Source organism: Balaenoptera musculus, chromosome 6 (genome assembly GCF_009873245.2).
Source record: "Balaenoptera musculus isolate JJ_BM4_2016_0621 chromosome 6, mBalMus1.pri.v3, whole genome shotgun sequence".
In the NCBI taxonomy this organism is placed as follows: Eukaryota; Metazoa; Chordata; class Mammalia; order Artiodactyla; family Balaenopteridae; genus Balaenoptera; species Balaenoptera musculus.
In genome coordinates, this window is record NC_045790.1 from 105,848,059 (window position 1) to 105,870,771 (window position 22,713).

General features: G+C 43.2%; 2 protein-coding genes across 6 annotated transcripts in view; one reads left to right on the plus strand and one right to left on the minus strand.

Moving 5' to 3' along the window:
• NR6A1 (nuclear receptor subfamily 6 group A member 1) overlaps positions 1 to 16,623 on the minus strand; it is a 211,771-nt gene extending 195,148 nt beyond the window's left edge. Inside the window, exon 1 of one of the 3 annotated variants that reach the window (XM_036854798.1) lies at positions 16,259 to 16,358. In XM_036854798.1, the coding sequence (XP_036710693.1) occupies positions 16,259 to 16,358 (100 nt within the window). Of the gene's footprint in view, positions 1 to 16,258 lie in introns of all 3 variants that reach the window. The other 2 variants (XM_036854799.1, XM_036854801.1) reach the window with 2 other exon arrangements.
• Positions 15,509 to 22,713, plus strand: part of OLFML2A (olfactomedin like 2A) — a 34,052-nt gene continuing 26,847 nt past the window's right edge. For 2 of the 3 annotated variants that reach the window (XM_036854795.1, XM_036854797.1), the window contains exon 1: positions 22,034 to 22,249. In XM_036854795.1, coding sequence (XP_036710690.1) covers positions 22,154 to 22,249 — 96 coding nt within the window. In that variant the 5' untranslated portion in view covers positions 22,034 to 22,153. Of the gene's footprint in view, positions 15,653 to 22,033; positions 22,250 to 22,713 lie in introns of those variants that run through there. The other variant, XM_036854796.1, reaches the window with a different exon arrangement.

Consider the following 22,713-nt stretch of genomic DNA (forward strand, 5'->3'; position numbering starts at 1 on the left):
ACAGTCTGCTCTGGGCTGCAGGTAATGGGGGAAGAGATGGGGTACAGGAAAAGGGAGAAAAGAAAAGGGTAAAAAATGACAGGGTAGCAATTTAGAAGAAGGAAACTGACAACAAATTCTGTAAGTTCTACAAATTAGATTCAGCAAATTGATTTTTGTTGAATTGAATATTGGGTAAAGTGGATATACGGCAAACTAGTTTCAATGACTTGGATTTCGGTGAACTGGCTTGCTTACCCATGAAGTAGGTATATTAACATTACTTACAGATAAGGAAATTGAGAAATGTTAAATAACCTTCGTACAGTAACACAGCTACACTCCAGGTTCTTCACACACTACATCAATTCATTCTCCAGTAACTTGTGTGGTGATTCTACATCCTTTCAGCACCACTGCCCTCCAAACAAATCAAGAAAGTAGGAGAGACAGGCTTTAAACCCAGGTCCAACTAGAGCTCATGCCCTAACACACCTAATTAATCACTACATCATAATAATAGTTCTCTGAAATAATTTTAAATTGCCACCCATACCAATGCAGTTTGTCTACCATACTACAATAACTATTTATTCTACCCTCTTCTGCAAAAATTTGTATCTGCTGTTCAGAGGTTGAGTGGCACTGCTGCTGCCAGACTAAACTAGAATACTTTCAAGGCAAAAGTCAAGATTGTAGAGACATTATTACTTTATTTAGGCTGGACAACCTTATTACTCATATGATTTCAGATCAAATTTTGCACAACTGAAATTGCTTGAGAACCCGTACTACCATCTTTAGGGATCCCACACTGACAATCCCTGATGTGTGTGTACATACACATACACACACACACACACACACAGGTATATAATTTTATGATCAATTATTTTGGTCAAAGTGTAGGCTAGCCTCATTAAGTAAATGTAAAAACTAAAATAATCCTAAAGTCTACACAATCTATATAAGACATTAGTGCTTGCTCAAACTGTTTGCCTTACTACTGGGGTCTTCAGGGATTTATCACATTTATGATGCTAGGAGAAATGTCTTATCTCACCTACTGACACATAAAACTTGACTTTTCTTGTAGCAACATTTTCAACTTTCCTCCTATCAATAAGATAGTAGTTCAAGGCTCTCTAAACAACTGAAAATATATTTTGCTCTTTTTGGTAAGCAGAAAAATTCTCTACTCATAGATCTCATGATACAGCCCAAATATAAAGCATTTTTGCCTCAGTATAATCAGGAACTTTTACTAACAAAGTTCCCACTCCTGTAAAATATTTTAAGAATGAATTAAACTGTTACTTTTAAAAAGCATTAAACATTTATTCTGATTTTGAACACTGGGTTCAAAAATCTCTTTATGTTAAGATGGGGAAAAGAAAGATCTTTTAAGCAAACTGACACTTTGAAAAACATCACCCTACCTTAAACCTCTTCAAATACATATTTCAAATGCTCAACGAAGAAATGACACAGCTAATTTTTTTTTGTCCATTCCAGGCTTCTCTTCTGCACTTTAAAAGTGCCTCTTATTAATTATTTCTATCTTCAACGTACACCCAAGGCTACCCTTAATGTTTTAGCAAACAGAATATGATTCTTCCTAACCTCCTGTGAAAACAACAAGGACTATAAATTTAACTCAAGACAGCTTTTGTGGTTCAGTTAGATTCAAGGTCATCTCAAGGCTTTTAATTACTAACCAGGATTTGAGGAGGTCTGCAATTGGTATAGTCCAGGGAAAGAGCAGCTGGCTTATTCACTTTCTTATTAAAGAGCCTTATAAAAACTGTGTCTTGGCAAATTGCAAACTCTCTTACCACCAGTGGTGAACACAAAGAAGCAGAGCAAATGATCTTCAAACATTTGTGCTTACTCTCAATCAACCTCAACTTTTAAAATTACTAGAAGACTCTTAAATCTTAATTTCAGCAAGTATGATTTATGATTTAATTCAAAATTTGTAGATAGCCAGACTCTGAAAATATTTGTTTCCATTCTGAAACCAGCCCTGTTAAAAATTATGAATACCCTTCAAATTAGCATAAAACTTATTTAGGTTTTTCACTATCAAACCCTGTGCAGAGTCAGTGTTTCAGCCACTGAGGAAGCCATGCAGATTATGCAGATATCTAAAGGAATGTAAGTTTAACTTCTCTCTCCATGTACTTAATTTCCAATCAAATTCAGTTTTAAGTTTTAGGACATATTCAAGACTTTGAGGAAGTTGATATAGTTGTATTTGAAGACAGAGAGACACACACCCCCCACCCCCCAATCCATCCTCCTGAAATTTTTAGAGGCAACCAGAGAAGGCTCCAGAGTGTCTTTGTGACCCATTCACCCATGATCTATAAGAGAAAGAAGGCAGCCTCAGAAGGGTCCTTAAGCACTGCTCTGACCAGGCTGGAGATACTGGGGCGGGGGGTGGAAGGCAATGTGCATAGGGGGCCTGGTGCCAGAAATCTAAAAGATTTCAGAAGACAAAAGGCATTGGGAATGACTTCACATATCCCTCCATAACATGAGAACAGAGGAAACAGCCTACCAGTGTCTCAATTCTATCTCAAGCATGAGGCATTTATTAAAAAAATAGTAATAAGTCCTAGACGTTAGTATACAAGATATCTTAGTGTAAATTAAACTGGTTGTTGGTGATGGTACACCGAGGTAGATCCATACTTCTAAACATTTATCCCCCCAAAAATAAGCCAAAATAAAAGAAAGCACAAGATAGTCTGAGCAGTACTGTTATACCAGTGAGAAACCAAAAACTATCTTAATGTCCAACAGTGAAAAACAGTGGGCTGTCATATAGCTATTAAAAGTTTTAAGTAAGTTAATGTTGAATCAGTAAAGTTTATAACATGAGAAAAAGGCTTAAAATTAAACAAAAAGCATAAAACATAATGGTATATACTGTATGATCACAACAATACGCAAAAAAACTAGGATTTGAAGAAAGTCTAGAAGAAAACATAAGAAAATGCTAATAAAATTTGCTTGAAGACAAGATTATAGGTAATTTTCCCTTCAGTTTCCATATTTTCTACAGTGATTATACATTTCTAATTTTAAAATCATTAGATTCCTAAACAGCTCACACCTAAGGAACCTAAGGGCCACAGGCAATTCAAGCACAGAACTCAGAGATCACACCATTTAAAATCTAAATACAAGATACAGCTAAATCCCTCCTGCTTGTATGCAAGCACTTCCAACTGTGTTCCCCAGGAAGCGTCCCTTAGACAACGCTCTAAACTTGCTTTCCAAACACGGCACTGGAAACACTGGGTATCCTTCAGCCAGGAGCCCTATCTATGCTCTTGAAACTAGCTTTGGAGAATAAATTTACAGTATTTCACACACTTCATATTACCCATAGATGCTCAGTAATTGTTTTTTTATTAATGGGCACACTATATGAAAAGCAAACTTACTTTGAAATATTTTTAAAAGGCTCATGGCAGATAGTACATTTTATCTTCAAATGTTAAATGCATTTTTTCATCACAGTAGTACTTTCAGTAACTGCTCGCCAGCAGTTAGCTCTGAATTCCAGCCAGCCCAACTATCTTTCAGATTTAATCTGTCAGCAAGTAAGGGAATATTTTTTTGTGGGAAAGCAATTGTAATTTCCCACATTAGGTGATTGATTAAGTTCTCTCCCCTAAAAGGCTGATTGGTTTCCTGGTGCCAGTAAAATGATTGATGAATATTTCAACTGCAGCTCCCTTGCTAACCCCCCTCTACCCCTCCCCCATACACTGCCGCCCCTTTCCTGCTGGGTTCCCTTTTTCCAGACCAACAGCATTTAAGGAGGTTTTGCAATTTTCCTTAATGAATCCAAGTTCTCAAACTCAGAGCATCTGATCTTAAGAAGATAGGACTCTTCTCAATGCTGAATGATTTTTGCAGATAAAAATTCCTTTACAAGGAATGAGAGAAAACTCTGAAATGAACTATGGGTTTGACTCAATGAATGAAAATGTACTTACAAAAGAAAAGTGTGGCACTGAGGGGGCGGGGCTATAAATGAGAAGAAAAGTGATCATGTTAAAAAGAAAAAAACAAATGAAAACTCTACATTGAATTTCGAGTTTACATTACAAATTATCATAATGTCATAACTTTAACTGCAAACATTTCTATGCGGCAGACCCCGAGAACAGAATTTACATGTAAATTATGTGATCCTACAGACTTTAAAGCAGCCAGGTATTCTAAAATTTAAACAGGGAAACAATGTATGGTAAGCATTAAGGAATATAAATATTCTTTGAGGGATCATTGAACAGTATCTGAAATCAAAATCATCCCAATGAATCTGGGCTGTGAGTACCATAGTTATTTGCTTTAGGCAGAGCTTTCCTAAATTGCAACTTCCTGTTTTACCCAATTCATTTCATCATAAAGCTGGAAAATTCCTTCAGGGATTATCTAATTTAGCTCCTTCATTTTATACGTGGACTCACAGAGACATGCCTTTATAAGAGAGCTAGAATGAGAACCCAGGCAAAACCTAGGCGCATCAACTATTTCCTGAGCCTCATACCTCCTCAAATAATGTGGTTGGCCTCCTCTCGCAAGTCCTTTCCTGCTCAAACTACATTGCTACCATAATCTATTAACCCCCACTGCCACATCAGTCTCACCATCTCCTTGCTAGGAAATCACTATCTATATTTTACAAGCTTTAGACAACTGGTTCTTATATTTCCATTTTCAAAGGGTCATATCAACCTTAGATTGGTCCTCCTCTTTTTCATATAGCCCGTTTTTTTTTAAATAAATTTATTTATTTATTCATTAAATTTTGGCTGCATTGGGTCTTCGCTGCTGCACGCAGGCTTTCTCTAGTTGCAGTGAGCGGGGGCTACTCTTTGTTGCGGGGCGCAGGCTTCTCATTGTGGTGGCTTCTCTTGTTGCAGAGCACAGGCTCTAGGCACGCTGGCTTCAGTAGTTGTGGCACACGGGCTTCAGTAGTCGTGGCTCGCGGGCTCTAGAGCGCAGGCTCAGTAGTTGTGGCGCACGGGCTTAGTTGTTCCGTGGCATGTGGGATCTTCCCGGACCAGGGCTCGAACCTGTGTCCCCTGCATTGGCAGGTGGATTCTTAACCACTGCGCCACCAGGGAAGCCCTTAGCCAGCTTTTGTGTGGCAGAAATAAAAAAGGTATAGGGGACAAAGGCCATCTTTTTCCTAAACCACATTCCCCAACATAGTCAAGCAAACAGCCAGGGGTTTATTGGCCATCACATCTTAATCTGGTGTATCTGGTCACTTTAGGTATAATGAGAGCTACATTTCCAAACAGAAATGTAGCTATATTCTGGTTCCAGGAGGGCCTGTCAAACCTTGGATTTAGCTTCAACACACGGCTTGACTTACATACTGGCCCCAATTTTCTCAAGTGACTGAAAAGCACATTCCCTTCCCTTATATTTTGCAGACTTTCTCAGACTACCAGCAAAGAACTCAGACTCAAAGGGCTCTGATTAAAGCAAAAGACTCAAGATTCCTGACCTGACCGTTCTTTCATTCGTCCATTCATTCAACATTCATGAAACACCAATTCCTTGTGTTTTCAGTGCTGACGCTACAGATACAAGATATGGTATCCCTGCCTTGAATGACTCAAAACCCCTTCTTTCCTTAGCACCCAAGGATTATCTCTGATTCTGCAAAATTATTTTCTGCTCAGTTGTTTTCTGGTCGGCTTATTAAAGCTAACATGAGAGAAAGAAAAAAGTCACTTGCAACTCTAAGGGTGGATCTCTGTGACTCTCTAATCTATCGGGAGTTGAGTTCTGGGCCTCCTCAACAACTATAAATGGCCTGGATTCACAAGTGTCTGATGTGAGGCAGACACCATGCTTGGCACTCTACAGACTTTGTCAGGAATCCTAATAACCCTACCCTCAATTTCAGAAACATTATAGTATGTGGGGAGAAGGGGAGTGGAAGGAGAGATTAAACCTAGGAAACAAATGATTAATGGTGTTACTAACTGTAAAATCTAGGGCTTAACCTCTGTGGGCTTCAGTTTTCACATCTGTAAAATGGAGATGATAATAGAACACCTACCTCATAGGGTTATGAGAATAAAGTGAGTTAATATATGTAAGGTGCTTAGAATATTATATAATAACAACTATATAAATGTTAGCTGCTATTATTATTCAATGAGAACACTAAAGTTCAGAGAAGTCAAGTGACAAAGTCACATAGTTGTGATCTTTGTTCTGCCACACTCCAGAGTCCCTGCTCTTTCCCTCTCACACTATCTAACCAAAATCCTTCCTCCTTTGCTGAGACTACTACTGCGGCTTCCAAAAAACAAAGTCCTCTGAATAGATATCAGTGGGGGGTTTCCCCCAGGTGGTTTATTATCCTGCTAAAAAGGCATTTTGGAGGAAGGGCTGTAAGGCTAGAGAGAAGCCTCCTAACAGGTTAGATTTCGAGAGTACAGCAAAAATATGGAAGAAAAAAAACAAATCTGCCTCAGTTATTAAGCTTAGTAATTAGCACGATTTAACTCATCTGACACTTGAAATAATATCCAAGCATTAAAATGAAAAAGGAAAGGCATCTTCTCATTACTAAGCTGCCCCCCCACCCCGCCCAGAGAACACAAAAATGCTTTGAAAGGTACATTACGTGAAACTCCAAGAACATCAAGATAACTAGAGAGCTCTCAGGAAGGTAGCCCAAATATCACACCGATCGTTCATCATCCACCAATCTTCATCTTAAGTTCTGATCCAGTTACTCCTTACTGTTACTCACATTGTTCTGTGACATTTCTTCTGCCAGCAAGCTCACTACAGAATGAATTCTACCTAGCAACTACCCTAAGGAGTAAATCCCTAACCCTTTAACAACACAGTAATTGACTTACACTAAAATGTTACTCACACTAGGAAAGGGTATTCTTAACACCAGAAGAGGAGATACTTCTCCTATACAGACTTTATTACCACCTCTCTCAGTGCAAACCAGGTTAAAGGAAAACCAATCTACAAATTGACTTTGCCAAAATCACAACTTTAGAAGCCAAACATGTCTACTGAAAGCAAACAAGCAAACTATTCTTTTCTTTTATGTTCATAATTTTGGGTTCTTTTACTTATTTTTTTTAATTGAAGTATAGTTGATTTACAATGTTGTGTTAATTTCTGCGGTATAGCTAAGTGATTCAGTTATACATCCATATATACATTCTTTTTTTTAATATTCTTTTCCATTATGGTTTATCACAACTATTCTTGATGGAAGTTTTAAAAAGCAAGATAGGATTTTTATCTCATAAATATTTAATTTTTATAGCAATGATTCTTATCAAGTAATAAAGTATTTTTGTGTTGTCAGATTTATTTCCAATTATAAATCCACCCTTGGTGAGGAAACAGGTTCTACTGGAAAATTTCTAACACAAATAATTAAGTTAAGCAACAGGTTTCATGTAGCAGGTAACAAAAGCCTTATCAGAGAACTCAGTGACGTGAACTTCATTTAGTCTCCAGTAAAGAAAACTTAAAATGATATGAACTTATTTTCATTTTCTTTCTCCATAGCCCCTTTACAGAGTTTTTAAAAAGAAAGAAAAAACCCAAAATAACTAAGTTCTAATAACAGTATTTAGTAAAGTCACCATTTTCTTATACATTAAGTCGGTCCGTTTAGAAAAAAGAGGTTCTCCCATTACTTTGGTCTGAGCGGTCTTAGGAGCCCTTTTACACACTTAAAAATTATTGAGGACCCCAAGAGCTAATGTTTACATGGGTTATATCTATTGCTGTTTACCACAGTATGAAATTTTTTAAAATATCTATTAATTCATTTAAAAGTAACAACACATTACATGTTAATATAAATAACCTACTTTTATGAAAAATAACTATAATTTCCAACAAACAACAAGATTGATGAGAAGTGTGGCACTGTTTTATATTTTTGCTGATCTCTTTAATATCTAGTTTAATTCTGGCAGCTAGATTCTCCTATATGCTTCTGCATTCAGTATGCTGTGATATACTGTTTTGGTTGAAGTATATGCGGAAAATCTGGCCTCACATAGATTTATAATTGGAAAAGAAGTATTTCCTAATTAAAATAATTGTGGGTATTTTCCTTTGATAATACACCAAAACTCAGTAAGTGGTGGTTTCTTAAAGAGGTTAGTTCAATGTGAAATCTAAAACCATATCAATGAACTTTGTGTACTCTGTTACATTAAAATCCATTGGTCTATCTGGCGTTTTGAACACATCTTTTCCCCATTCAGAATTTTGTAACATCATACAAAGGATAATATGGAACATTCTCCTTCACTGAAATATGATCTTCAAAATGTTGACACATTTCCTTATGTAATATCAAAAAAATCACATTTATCAATAATATCACCACTGGGCTCATCAGAAAAGGCTTTAAGTATTGGGAAGCTGTCAAGCTCAAAGTGGTAGGTGCAAGTTTTCCAAAATTCTAATTGTCACTTGAAAGTTCAAATTTTATTCACCATCAACAAACACTGTCAGTTTTCCCTGGCCTAACAGGCTCACTGTTCATTTTCCAAAACATGATCTGCCAAATACCCAAGTCTGAATATGGTTTGTCAATTGTTCTTTCAAGTAAAAATTGTGTTCCATGAAAAAAGCAGCCAGTTCAGCTCACAACATAATTGCACAAGCACTTTTCCTTAAAAAAAACTATTCTATTTCGGTATGCAGCAGAAATGCGTTGTGTGTACTTGCCATTTCCTCACATAGAATATCAAAAACATGTGTACTCAAGGGTAGAGATTTAATAAAATTAGTCATTTTTACTGCTTCATCCAGGACATTCTTCAGTGAAAATAGCTTTTTTTTTAAATACAAGTACGTGGAGTTAAAGAATACAATTACTAGTACAGTATGGTGCCTTGATTTCTGCTGAGGTGCCAACAATTTTTACCCACCATTGTTTCTGCAGTATCAATGCAAATTTCAACACGGTTAAAAAAAAAGGCAAATAATGCCAGCATTATTAGAAAAATAATTCTGACCTCAAGAACCTCTAGAAGGGTTTCAGGAACCCCACCCCAAAGAGGTTCATGGACCACACTTTGAAAATCACTGGTTTACACAATACAGTAAATTAACAAATTTAAGGACTCAGTAAGTAGGAAGATATTAAGTCAGAAATGATCTAGTAACAAATGAATGATAAAAAGATACAATCCAACTGCATACTATTTCATTAATCATTTACAAATTTTAAAAGGCAAGAGATGAGGAAGCAAGATAAAAAATGTATAAGGCTTCACATGTCCTCTTTTTTTCTTTTGTGAGAGGAAAACTAAATTGCATAAATTGGAGTTAACTGTGATAAAAAGAACACTGTATCATACAGTAGAGCATAAGAAAGTAACAAAAAAAAAAATCAGGACTGAATTTTCAATCCTTCTAAGGCAGTACAGCTTCAAGGTTGAAATGAATGCATGAATTAATTTTTCAAATGAAAACTAATACAAGTTAATGTAGTCCCCCCCCACCCCCCCAGTCACTGAATCAGTATGTCCTTCATTTTAGCACAGATTTGTTACTGGAATGTTTCCTGAGTCTTAAACTATGAAATTATACCTCTGGACTCAAAGGAAGTATTATAGGCATTTAAAAAAATCTGTTTAATTAATTATGTCCTTTTTCAAACAATGGTTTTAAAGGGAAAAATTAAGAACACAGAAATTTTGACACTACAATGATGGGGTGGAAGAGCAAGCATTCACAGACCTCTGAAATGCTTTTATAGACACATAAAAAATTCCCTGATACTGTGAAATATAAGGAGTTGGAAATAGAGTTGAGAAGGCTATCTACCTCTTCCACATGAAGAATTTAGTTGTGCATTTCTCTCTCTCAAAATTGTAATTCTTGAGTATATTTTCTAAAAAACTACAAATTGTTTCCAATGCAAATAGTTGTTCAAGCAGGTATCTATGTTTGATATATCCTTTGCTAATATCACCATTGCCATTCCAATGTGCTATAGCTTATTACTCAAACAATTCCCTCTATCATTATTACCAATTTCTCTTTATGATTTCTCACTCTGAGATGAGAGCAATCACTACTCTGGTTCAAACCACCCACAGAGTGTATCTTCAAATCAATTGCCCAGATTTGTTTCCAGAATACATTACATGTTGCTGCCTAGGGAATTGGTTTTGGAAACATTATACTTGGCAGCTGACTTATCAACAGTGCCCGTAGAATTGACACCAACCTAAAGGCCAGAGTCCGTCCAGAAAATAGAAAAATATGCTGCTACTGCCATCTGTGGTTTATGCTTGAATAGCTTCTCCCATGTAAACAAACTGAAAGGTGTACGGTTTGCAATTAAGATCCAAAGACTTCATCATTTGAAGATACTTTTTAAAATTAACTCTTAATATAACAAACTGTACAGTTTATTAAGTATATGACATAAGAATTGGTGATTCTCTATTTGAACTTATTAATATAATGTTAATGGAGAAACCACAACTACTTTGAATGAAAATTTTTCCATTGCATAAAGGCTAACTTTTGTTTTCCCCAAACACACATTCCTAAAGAAATTCAAAACACTTGCGTGCCTCCTGTGGACTTATAATAAGGATAATTTCTCTTTTGAAATAGTGATTGTCAATACTAAAACATCCCCCCAATTTTTAAAGCAAAAAATGTATTTTTAAGGAAATTCAGGAATTTTCTATTTAGACATGAGAGTTTGCGCCCTTCAAGATAAATTTTAAAGATTCAATTATCCCTATAATTTTTTTCCTAAGAACAACTTTCAAGATGCAAATGAAGCCTCAAAGTAGACTATTTTCGCAACTTATTTTCTCTCAGTTTGCTTTCTCAAATGACAACAACTATAGCTTAGGGATCAAAAGATTTGGTGCCGCTGGGGGTGGGGAAAAAAGCAATTCAGGTCCCCGGCAGCCAGATGAGGAAATCCTGGTTCGCACCCCAACTAAATCACTGTTAATTAGAATTACCAGGTTACATAGTAAAGTCTTATTTAAGTAATCGTAAACAAAAAAAATCTGTTTCTTGAAAAGCTGTTCTCTGCAGGCTACTGTTTAACAGCAGGTAGTAAGGGAAGAATGAAATAAAGTAGGAAATGTTTTAATCTTTCAAGTAAAGTTTTCTACTTATAGTTATTTCTAAACCACACTGAAAAGGCAGGTTAGCCACCTCACAATGGTTTTCTTCTAATTTTCCATTATCTGAGGTCTAACAGTCTTATCTTTTTCATAAAGACAAGCCATGGTGGAAAACAAGCAAAAAATAGAAGACTGGGCCTGATTCTTGGAATACTGTATATCAAAGTTAATCCAGAGTTTGTTTTTTTTGTTTTTTAATATAAGAATAAGTTCAGACGAATCTGAATCTTCGGCTCTAACAGGGACGCAACAACCGAAAAAGAATTACCTGCTCAGTACTTCTTGCTGACTTTAAATAATGCTGGTATTTCTGAACCCTAGTTATCGATCAAAGGCATCCGTAAACCCTTAAGAAACCTCCCTACCTGAACCAGGAAAAACTTGACCTTAAGAATACAAAAGTTTGAAAGAAAATGTTTTCTTTCACAACTTGTTGGTCTCAGAAATACTTTCGAAGTATTACAAAGAGTTGGGTATATTAGATCACTACCTGTGTGGACATATTCAATAGCTACCTTCTATTTAAAATTGTTTCAAAGACTCTTTTATTCTTTGCTGAAATGCAAGATTTATCTGTTGATTCAGAACTTTTGATTTTTCTGACTGTGAACCTTTTTCACATATAAGATGACTGGTTCACACAAAATAAGGCATTTTTATTGTCCTACTTTAATAGAGTAGATTTGACCAACAACGTAAAATTTACTCATAAGTGGCATCTTCCCAAATTTAACTTTCAACCTAATTATATAAATGGAAAAAATACTTAAATGGAAAATGTCATTTAACTTGGCTACAACACAAAAGTATACAAGAACCAAAAATTATGACAAGGCCCCGAAGACCTACATGAGCTTGCTGAAAATAAAGTCTCCTAATGTGGAAGGAGCTATCCTGGCTTTTGAAATTCTGAAGCCAAAAGCTACCATCTGAATACAATTCATTAATGGGCCAATTTATTCAACACAAACCAATAAATACCCACCTAGTTATAAAAACAAAGTGATGGTGTCTTAATACAGGATGAAACTCACAAATACAGCCCCAGGCCCCAGAACACACAAGCATCATTAGCAATTTAAAGCCATCTTGCACAACAGGCACTAGAAGTGGTATGGAAACTTCCTTTACCAATATCATACTTGCAGTTGGCATTTCTACCCTCCAATCTCCACTAACCTAAACCTAGATATTTAAACCTTTGCTCCACAACCCTAGGAAAAAGTGGAAAAATTTGAGAAACCAAGAAATTATGAATAAAATACAGAATACATGATTTGGGCATATTTTAGGAAATTTACCAGCAGTTTTTTCATTAGCTCATCTCCCTCCTCCCCCTCGCTAACTCCCTTTCACATGCTAATTCATGCAGTACACACACACACACACACACACACTTTTGCTATAGAATTCAGAATGATTTATGGATTAGGAACATGTCATGTTCATATTCTGATTACATGAAACAAATGCTCAGAAAGAAGATAATGGATGGTAAATATGAGATTGGAAATGTGGTCATCTCACACCTCAGCTGCTCAAAATCACCAATGAATCTGTTCATTGTTGCCTTTCACTGTTCTTTGGAGGTCACAGAACCTACTAAAAAAACACCTGTTTGCTGTTTTACTAAAGAACAACAGTACTATAGTATGTTTTTTTTTAATGGAAGTAGAAAATTCTGAGGTGACTCAGAACTAACTTGATCTTTAAAGTCACAGAACTGAAAAGTTAGATTGTCATGGAAAACATCTGCTAATGTATTTTCAGGGATAAACATTCGGATACTATGGTCTTAGCAGAAAAAGGGCATGATGTTATATAGTGAACTCCCCAATTCCTCTAAAGTGTAATTATATAAAACATGCCTTTAATTACTTAGAGTGGCTTATTATCTTCCTTTGCTTGAAATATTTAAAAGTCTACTCCCTTATTCTCTTAAAATAAGATGAACAAGTGCAATATTCAGCATATATTTCCTCAAATCATTCATCTTCCTTTAAAATTATGACTAAGTGAGTTCATGTTTGTCATCAAAACCTAAAAGCAACAACTGAAAATATCTAGCGCAGTCAGCACAGGGAATTCCTGGAAGGGTGATGGTGCATCAAAAGGCTAGCAACTCTATTGCAATAAAATAATAAAAACCATTAAAACCATTTAAAGGACTGTAAATTCAGCATCAATGGCATTTCTGGCAGGAAGACACTTCTAAAATTCCACCTCCAGTTTATTTCTTCATGACACAAACCAAAAGACCTATCTAGATAGCTATCTATTGCAAATAGTTCATATAAAATAGAAATCAGTCGCTAGGATAAAAAGCCAGGAGAATTCATTTTCTCTGCTTGGAATCTAAGCAGTTTCATTTACTTTTGGAGAAAAATATTAATTAGTAAGTGAATGAGAAAAAAAAAAAAAGTCCCACCATTCCAAAGATAAACTTCTTTTTTTCTTTTTTGGTAATTCTTCTGTGAGCAAGTTAAGTTATAAGAGATAATGAACACAGATTGTTAAACAGTAGACAATGCTCATTTTTACACTAGAAAATAAAACTTCCCACAACAGTCTAATGTTTCACATATTTTCTTTAAAGCCCATCAAACTGCCAAAATCCCATTCTGTTTTCAACAAAAAGGAAATATTTGTAGCACTAAATTGAACTGATGCCACCTTAGCCTAAATGTATTGCTTGATAACATTCTTTTAAATGGTCCAGACCGATTGAGGAAATGAGGCTGTGAAAGGGAAATTTGATTAAGACTTAAATTACCACTGAGTTCTTTAAAATGTACTAATGAATAATTAATAGCAAATGCAGTTCCTAGGCTTCCCTTACAACAATATGCTCAAGTAGAATTGAAAGTACTGTCTGTAGTACAATCCATCAGCTACGTGTCGCACAGGTGGATACAGGAAGTATAGACACACAGAAAGGCATTATGAAAATACACACACTAATATGGGCCATAATATAGATCTGGGACTTGGGTAAAAAAAATCAGCATGATAAATTTTACATCACGATTTACAACTTTAACACACTAACAGCAACCAAATCGCCTCTTAAAACGTTACAAGTCAAAAGCACTAAAGAAATCCTTTGTTCCTATGATACTGTCTCCTTCTACCCTAACTGGATTCCAGCCTCCTCCTTTGTGACACGGGATTTTATTGATCTCAAACATGTTCACATTCAGAAATTAGTCTCCAAAGACATCCCAAGGGACTGCCAGCCACCTAGATACCACACATCACAGACATCTCAGAAAAGGACAAGAGCTTTGAAAACATATCACTATTTGGTCAGCAACATTAAGTGACGTTAACCAGGCTCTCTTCGAAACAGACTTTTCCCTTAACTAGTAAAAAAAAAAAAATACCAGATCTACTCAACTGGCAATAAATGTTTGACGAGTTAATAAATTTATAAAGGCGCAGATCCACCCAAAGATTTCTCCCCTTGCGTAGATCCTCATTCATTCAACAACTGAGCGCCCAAGTGACCTATTTTCAGGTTACTTTCTTCACACCTGCCAGGTCACTGTCCTGATTGAGAAACTTCTTGCTAAAGCAATTAATTTTTAGTGCCTCCTAACTGTCCCGGGTGTTTGCATTCAATTTGAAATCTGTTACTTGTTAGACACTGTTCGGTCCTAGATCTTTCAGAGAATTGCGCGTTTATGGCGCAGAGAGGGGAGGAGACACGGATCTCCGAGAGCCTGCCCTTTATTCGGAAATGAGGAGATGTGAAAGGTGGAAGGCAGGGCAAATAAATAAATAAATCGGGTTTGCCGCCGAAGCGTTTGCGGGCCGGTACGAGCACCCTTTGTAATGCAGGCCTCCCGGGGCTATCGCCTGCGCTAATTGCTCCAGGGCGCTTTCCAAGTTCAAAAGTTCACCTTTTACGACCTCACAAAAGCTCCTTACACGTTACCAATAAAAACATTCCGCGGCAAACACTGAGGGGGAAAATATCAAACAGATACAAATAAAACACCCTGCGGGGGTAGCAGAGAGCCGGGGGGAGGAGGGTGAGTCGGGCCCAGCCACAGCCCCGAGGAACCTGAGGACTTGGCCCGGACGTGGGGGCAGGGAGAGAGCGGTGGGAAGGGCCGGGCCAGGTGAGGAATTCTCCGGGCCTGGGCTCCGGGATCGCGAAAGGGAAGAGGAGAACTGAGGTTGGGCAGGCGCGGGCCGGGACAGGCGGGTATAAGAAGGGAAGAGGCAGGTGTCCCGGGCACCCGGTCGGGCCAGAGCTCTGAGCCAGCGGGGAGAAGGGGCTGAGCAGGGCGGGGGGGCAGGCGGGCAGGAGAGCGCGGGGAAGGAGCGCAGAGAAGCGGGGTGCGGGGTCCGAAAGGGAACCGCTGAGCCGGTAGCTACGGAACTGGGGGTCGGCGCCGAGGTGGAGGCTGGGGCAGCAACGGAAGCGCGGCACCGCAGAGGAGAGGGAAAGAGGCTCCAAAAAGGTGAGGGGCAGAGAAAACCAAGGGGTCGAGGGTGTGGCGGCGGCAGGGCGCAGAGGGAGAGTCCGCGGAGGGAGGAGGGACCCGCGTGGGGGAGACTTGTGGGGGGGAGGGGAAGGGGCTCGGCGCCGAAGGGACCCTTTGGGGGAGAGACCCCCACAGAGGGGTCCCCGGAGGGGGGAAGGGGAGGCTCGGACCAGAGGGAACCCGAGGGGGAGGGGGGCTTCCCCACTGACGGGACTCGAGGTGAGGAGACCGGGAGAGAGCGAGAGGGGCCGGCGCAGAGGGGACCTGGGGGAGAGGGGAGGATTCGCGCAGAGGGACGGGGGGAGGGGAGGCCTGTGCTGAGGGGACAGAGGGGAGGGGAAAACGAAGGTCGGGGTGGAGGGAACCAGGCAGGGGGAGGATCCGCGCGGAGGGGAACCGGGAAGGAGGGGGAGGAGAAGGAGGGTCCGCGCCGAGGGGGACCGGGGTGAAGGTCCGCGCTGAGGGGATCCCGGGCCGCCGCGGCTTCCCAGAGTGAGAGTCGGCTGAGAGGAGGGGAATCCCCGGGGTAGGGGACAGGAGGCTGGTTCTCGCCCGGCGAGACTCTGCACGCCCCTCACCCACCGTTGCGCGGCGGCGGAGGGAGCGCGGCGGGCGGCTCCAGGAACCCCGCCGAGCCCCCGCCGCCTCCCCCTCCGCTAGGCGGCCGTTCGTCCCGCTCCATGCGGTGGTGCTCAGGGCCCGCGCTCAGTTCGCTGCTCCGCCATGACCGGCGCCCTCGTCGTCGTCGTCGTCCGCCGGGGGGGAGGGGGCTGTCAGGGGCCGGCGGGCTGCCGGCCGCGGCGCTCTCTGGGCCCCGAGCCGCCCGGCTCCGCGCCCCTCCGCGCCGCGCCCCCTCAGCACTGGCCAGCTCCCACCCTCGACGTCACGCGCCGCTGCCACGCACTGCCCTGCAGGGCACGCTGGGAATTGGAGTCCGCCGAGCGAGGCCGGCCACGCGGGACCCCACCAACTGAAGGGGTGGGAGGAAGGAAAAGCGGCCTTGAGAAGGGAAGGCCAAGGCCTGTCAATATCATGAACCCTGAGGAAAACTTATGGTGAAAATTGAATAAAGATTGCTTCAGGGCCTTCTCTTTATTGTGCTTTTTCCATGTTCAACGTCCGCTATGACGCCTCGTATCCCCCCGCCCCGAGAATGAGTCTTTCCTAGGAGGCGGATCGCGAAGGAGCCGGGTGAGCACGTGCAATGAAGCCCAGCCCTGTGGGCGGGGCTTATAGGGGGCGGAGCTTGGGGTATTCACGAGGGCCTTCCTCCGCGGCTTTGGGACAAATCGGACCCGAGATTAAAGGGCCGGAGTTTAACTTGAGGTGACTGCGTTCGTATGCAAATGGAATCTATAAAACTCTGCTTTCCGGGGTACTCTTTAAAGCCTTTTACCTCCGGGTGGGCGGGAAAGATTAAAGTTTCTCTTCCTCCTCTTTCGTTCTCCCGCTGCCCAAAGAACAGAATGGCAAACTAAGCTTCAGGCCGTTGATGCCGATAAAGAAACTCAGACTCTTGACTCCTGAGGTCTTGAAGCCCTCCGTTTGAGAGGGTCCTTACCCGGTCTTGTTCGCCTTCCCTTCTCCTCAGCTTTCCTATCTGTAAAGTGGGGTTGGAATAGGGACGGGGTCCAATTGGAAGATCCCAGTCTCCCCCACACCCGCTCCTTGCCTCAGTTTCCCAGAGCAAAATCCCGGATTTTGCAATTTCCGCTGCTGAGCCCACCTCCTGCGGCCACCAGGTGGCGCGCGGCCTCCAGCCTCTGGGCCTGCCGGGGGCGTCCGCGTTCAGTGACCCTCTCAGGAAAGGGCTCATCGCGGCTGCCTCCCAAGGTCTAACTAAGCTCTACCTGGCCTGTTCGAAAACAAAGAACAAGAACACTGGTTCCTTGCCCGCCTCTACTCTGCTGGGTTATGCTGCAGCTTCCTCACTGGCTGCCCATTCCCCACCCTGACCCCCACCCCGCCCACCAATCAGTTGGCTCCTCTATGTCATTGCTTGCTTAATTTTCAAGTCCTCATCCTGGCATTCGCACCCCTGCCTGGTCTGACCCCTGCCAGATTTCCCATCACACCCCTTCCCTCACCTGCTAGGCAGGATGTTTTGCAGTGCTTCCCTGCATTTACGGGTTGGCTGTTCCTTACCGACACCGGTTAACCTGTAGTGCATCCTTAATCTGCTCGGGCTACCAGTCTGAGAGATTTACATTAACGCTATGTTCTCTAAACCTCACATCTGCTCTATGAGGTAGCTCCAATATTGCCGCTATCACACACTGATGAAATCACCCATCAGTAATGGGGATTCCAAAGCCAGTCGGTCAGACACCTGAACCTGAACGCTTGGCTCCTTCACACTACTGGCTTCACCCAACCCAATCTCAAACTCCTATTCATCTTTCAAGATCCTGTTCAAATATCCCCTCACGGATATTAATATCTCCCACCAGGGAACATCTAGTTCCCCTCTGTGTTCCCTTACTGCTCTGTTGAACTCTCTGAACTCTCTGTGGACTGTGAGAAATGATCTCTCTGTGATTGCTTCCCCACTACCATTCCCCAGCCCCAGAGGGGGAGGGGAGCCCTTAGAGTTGGGGGCCGGGGGGAGGGAGACAGAGGAGATGGATCTTCTGGGCCATTCCCTGAGCTCTGGGTTCTAAAATGAGTTAGGACCAGGTGGTCTTCCTAGAGCCAAAACTTGCTTTTGTCACAGACCTCTGGAGGCAGTGAGTTCCCCTTCCCTGGAGATCCAATCAGGGGCTAAGTGGCACTGCAGAAACCACCAGAAGGACTGGGGTTTCAGTGGTGGATGAAATTCTAAATCGACTCTCAAAGACGGACAGAAAAGTTCAGCCAAATGCTCAGCCCTTGGAAGTAGCTCCTCCTCATGCTTCAGACTCCAGCTCTGTTGTCACTTCCTCCCAAAAGCCTTTCTAGATCTCCCTTTTTTCTCACTCTCATCATTATAACCCCAACTGCTGAGCACAGAACCTGAACACAGTAGACACTCAATAAATAATTGCTGAGTGGGTGAAAAAACAAATAAAACATCTGATTTTTCTACTTAATAACTACAACTTTGGTTACCTCCAAGCCTCAAAGTCCTGGTTTCTAAGGGGAGAGGGATAATAGTGATAGTTACTACCTCACAGGATTGTTATGAGAATCAAATAAGATGATGCATGCAAAGCAATTAATATAAGGTCTGGTTTAATAAATGGGACCTGTTACTAATGTTATTTAAAGAGTGGTCCTAATTCCCAGTTACTTCTCTTCTGAAAATGCTTTTTGGGAAGAGTCAACTACCACAAAACTGAGAAAGGTGAGGGAAATGACCGTGTACGGAGACCCCAGCCATTGACTGTTCTAAGCAGATAGGGTCCTGTGAGGTAGGCACCTACTATGGACCCTTTCCCTTACATTGTCCCCCGAACAATCCTGAGAGGTCAATACTTTTCTCCCCAAATTACAAATGAGAAAACAGTCTCAGAAGGACAGGTGAAAAAGACTCCCCCCATCAGCAGGACAAATGACAAAAGAGCTAGGAAGGAAAATATCTAAGGAGAATGAAGGATCTGGGGGTGGGGGGAGTGCTGAGGTCAGAGGTAGACAAACAACCTGTCAGAGCTACAACTAAGGACAAGGCAGGTATGGGCTCCATCATGAGGGCCTTGTTCTGTGGTGGGAGAGACAGACACTAATCAAACAAAATAATCACATACCCACAATTACACGTAAGTGCTACGACTGAGAACACGCTTAGAAGTTCCTGGTGCTATGGGAGTGTGTGACAGGGCTCATTTTGGTCAGGGGCGGTGACCAGGGGATAATGAGCATTGAAGATGGAAGGATGAGTAGGAGTGAGTCACAGTGGGTGGAGAGAGAGAGTTTCAGGGGGAAGGAACAGCCTGTTCAAAGGTCCCGAGGCCATGTTGAAACAGAAAATTCACTGTGACTGGAGCCTACCCAGGGACAGAGTGCAGGAGACAAGGGTGAAAAGGAGGAAGCCAGAGGAAACCATGGGGCCATGTGGGAGAACAGCCAGCAGGGGGGGCAGAGTTCTCTGATGACAGCAGCCTTGCTCTTCCAGGACCTAGCCAGAGTGTCCCAGCCAGGCTGCATGGGGAGAAAGGGCTGGGAAAGGGAAGCCCCACCAGGTTCTGTTTGTTTTAAGTACATTTTGTCTATTATCTGAATAGATAGGAAACACATTGCAAAATTCCCAGGTTGCAAAAAAGTATTCAGTGAAAAGTAAGCCTTTCTCCTTACTGGATTCCCAGCAGCTGGCTCTCCTCCTTATCCATTAATTGTGTCCATTCCCAGATTGTGCACATAAGAACACACACCATATTTGTTTTGTACACTAATCTAGCCCTCCCAGGGGATCTCTAGTTATGAAAGAAGCTAATTTGTACTGAACACCTACTGCACATGATTCTTTAATTCAACTGAGAGTTATGGACCACCTGACCTTGTGCTGAACCAGTGGTTCTCAAATTTTAAATCCCCTGGAGGGCTGGTTAAAAACCACAGATTGGGGACTCCCCTGGTGGCGCAGTGGTTAAGAATCCGCCGGCAAATGCAGGGGTCACGGTTTCGATCCCTGGTTCGGGAACATCCCACAGCCCACATGCCGCGCAGCAACTAAGCCCGGGAGCCACAACTGCTGAAGCCCACATGCCTAGAGCCCGTGCTCTGCAACAAGAGAAGCCACCGCAATGAGAAGCCCGCGCACCGCAACGAAGAGTAGCCCCGCTCGCCCCAACTGGAGAAAGCCTGCGCGCAGCAATGAAGACCCAACGCAGCCAAAAAAAAAAAAGCAAATTGGATCATTTCACAGCCCTGATTTTAAAAAAAAACCTTCTTTAAAACAAACAAACAGATTGTTGGGACTTCCCTGGCGATCCTGTGGCTAAGAATCCACGCTTCCACTGCAAGGGGCATGGGTTCGATCCCTAGAGAGGGAAATAAGATCCCAAAAGCCGCGCGGTGGGGCCAAAAAAAAAAGAAAGAAACACACAGATGGTTGGGCCCCACTCCTGGAGGGGCTTCTGCTTCCTTAGGTCTGGGTTGAGGCCTTATATTTGCATTTCTAACAAGTTCCCAGGTGATGCTGAGGCTGCTGGTCCAGGGACCACACTTTGAGAGCCACTGAGCTAGCTGCTTGTGGACGAAGTATGTGGACAGGAAGGCCTTATTCCTCTCCCACAAGAGAAGGCATGAACAGACACAAAGAAACACATACCAACAATATAGTTCATAAAGTGATAAATTCCATGAGGAAAATGAAGAGGATGGAGGAGTGCAGGAAGGGGAAGTGCTGGAAAGTAAGGATAGGGTAGGTGTGGAAGGTAGCAACACTGGAGGGCACAAATCAGTGTCCCTTTTTGAGCAGTTGATGTTTACAAAGCCAGGCAAACACACACAAGAGGAGCCTTCTTGGGCTCAGGAGAGGGGTAATCTACAGACATAGTCAGGAGCGGTTAGAAAAGGGGGTCCACTCCCCCTCCCCCCACCCCCCACGGCGTGCACAGAGGCAGAAGGACTTGCAGAAGTGACTGAGTCGTCCGCGGTGAGATCCGAGGGCAAATCCGAGAGAGGAGAGTTGGAGAAGGGGGCGTGATCAAGAGCCGTCGATTCTGAGAGGGTAGAGAGGTGCCGCTTTGGGTTGGGTTGCAGGAGGGCCCAGAGACCCCAACAAGGCATTTCCATAGTGAGACTGAAGACCCCTGGAGCGAGGGGATGAGCAGGGAATTTGAGGATTGGCGACCGCAGATGGCTCCTCGGGAAAGTTTTGTTGCCCAGGAAGCGGAGAAACGAGGCGCTCCCTCAGGCGGATGGGGAGGGTGTTTAAAAGGTTGGAGGTGCTGGAGTTAAGTTGGGGGTTGATGGGAGGGATCTCGGAGGGAGGAAGAAATGGAACATGCAGGAGAGAGGCGTCTGAGCCTTGAGAAGGGTAGAGCTGGCAGGGTCTGGGTGTTTAGAGAGCTCAAAGGTTCGCCTGCCCTGGAAACATCACTCATCTGAAATTTACAACCAACTCCAAAAGGAAAGCACTGTTTTCCCCATTTAACAGACGAGGAAACTGAAGCTCAAAGAGGTGAAGAGACACGTCCAAGGTCCCACATCTCAAAGAACAGGACCTCACTCGGTGTAGGGAGCCCGCGCTCCTCTCACTGCCCCCGCTGCTCCTGCGGGCTCCGAACAAGACCCTTTTTTGTCTCCTTGCAGGGATGCCCTTTGGAGAGCCGCCCAATGGCAAAGAGGCCCGGCTGAGAGCGGGCCCGCGGGGTGGGGTGCCCCCCCTTCATCCTAGCTCCGCCCCCAGCAGCGCGGGAGGGGGCGCGGGGCGGGGAGCAGCGGGCAGACGCGGGGCGCGCGGGACGGGTAGAGCTGGCGGCGGCGCCCGGCTAGCAGTGCGGCCCGCGCTTCCCGGCCTCCGCGCCCACTGTCTGTGCCCGCCTTGCCCGTCCCGCCATGGCCGCAGCCGCCCTCCCGTCCCGGCCACTGCCTCTGCTCCTGCTGCCTCTGCTGCTGCTGCTGCGTGCCAGCCCGGTGCGCGCTGACAGTAAGGTATGTGCGGCCCTCCGACCCGGACGCAGCTCGGCGTGTAGCCTGGCGCGAGGGGGCGCTGTGGCTGGGGGTGCGGGCTAAGCATGATGTCTGGGCCAGGAACAGAGGACCCAGAGAGGGAAGACTTAACAGGGAGGCCGCAGGGGCAGGGACCCCGGGAGAGGAGCTCGTGGGGGAAGAAGGGCTGGAGGTAGATGGCAAGGGTGCTTGGGACCCCGAGCCTCTGGAAGGGGCGCTGGACACAGTCCAGTGCGGGGAGGAGGTCAGTACTGAAACCCCAGGCCAGGGAGAAGGGGCGCTGGGAGCTTAAAGGCGGCCCAGACAGGGAGATGCAGTCCCCAGCCTAGGGAGGGGATTCCCGGGGGCGCTGGGCAGGGGCAGCCTGGAGATCTGGCTCAAAGTTTCCATGGGAGGCTGACCCACGTGGGGACAGACCCCTGGCTAACTACTACCTAGCGACTCCT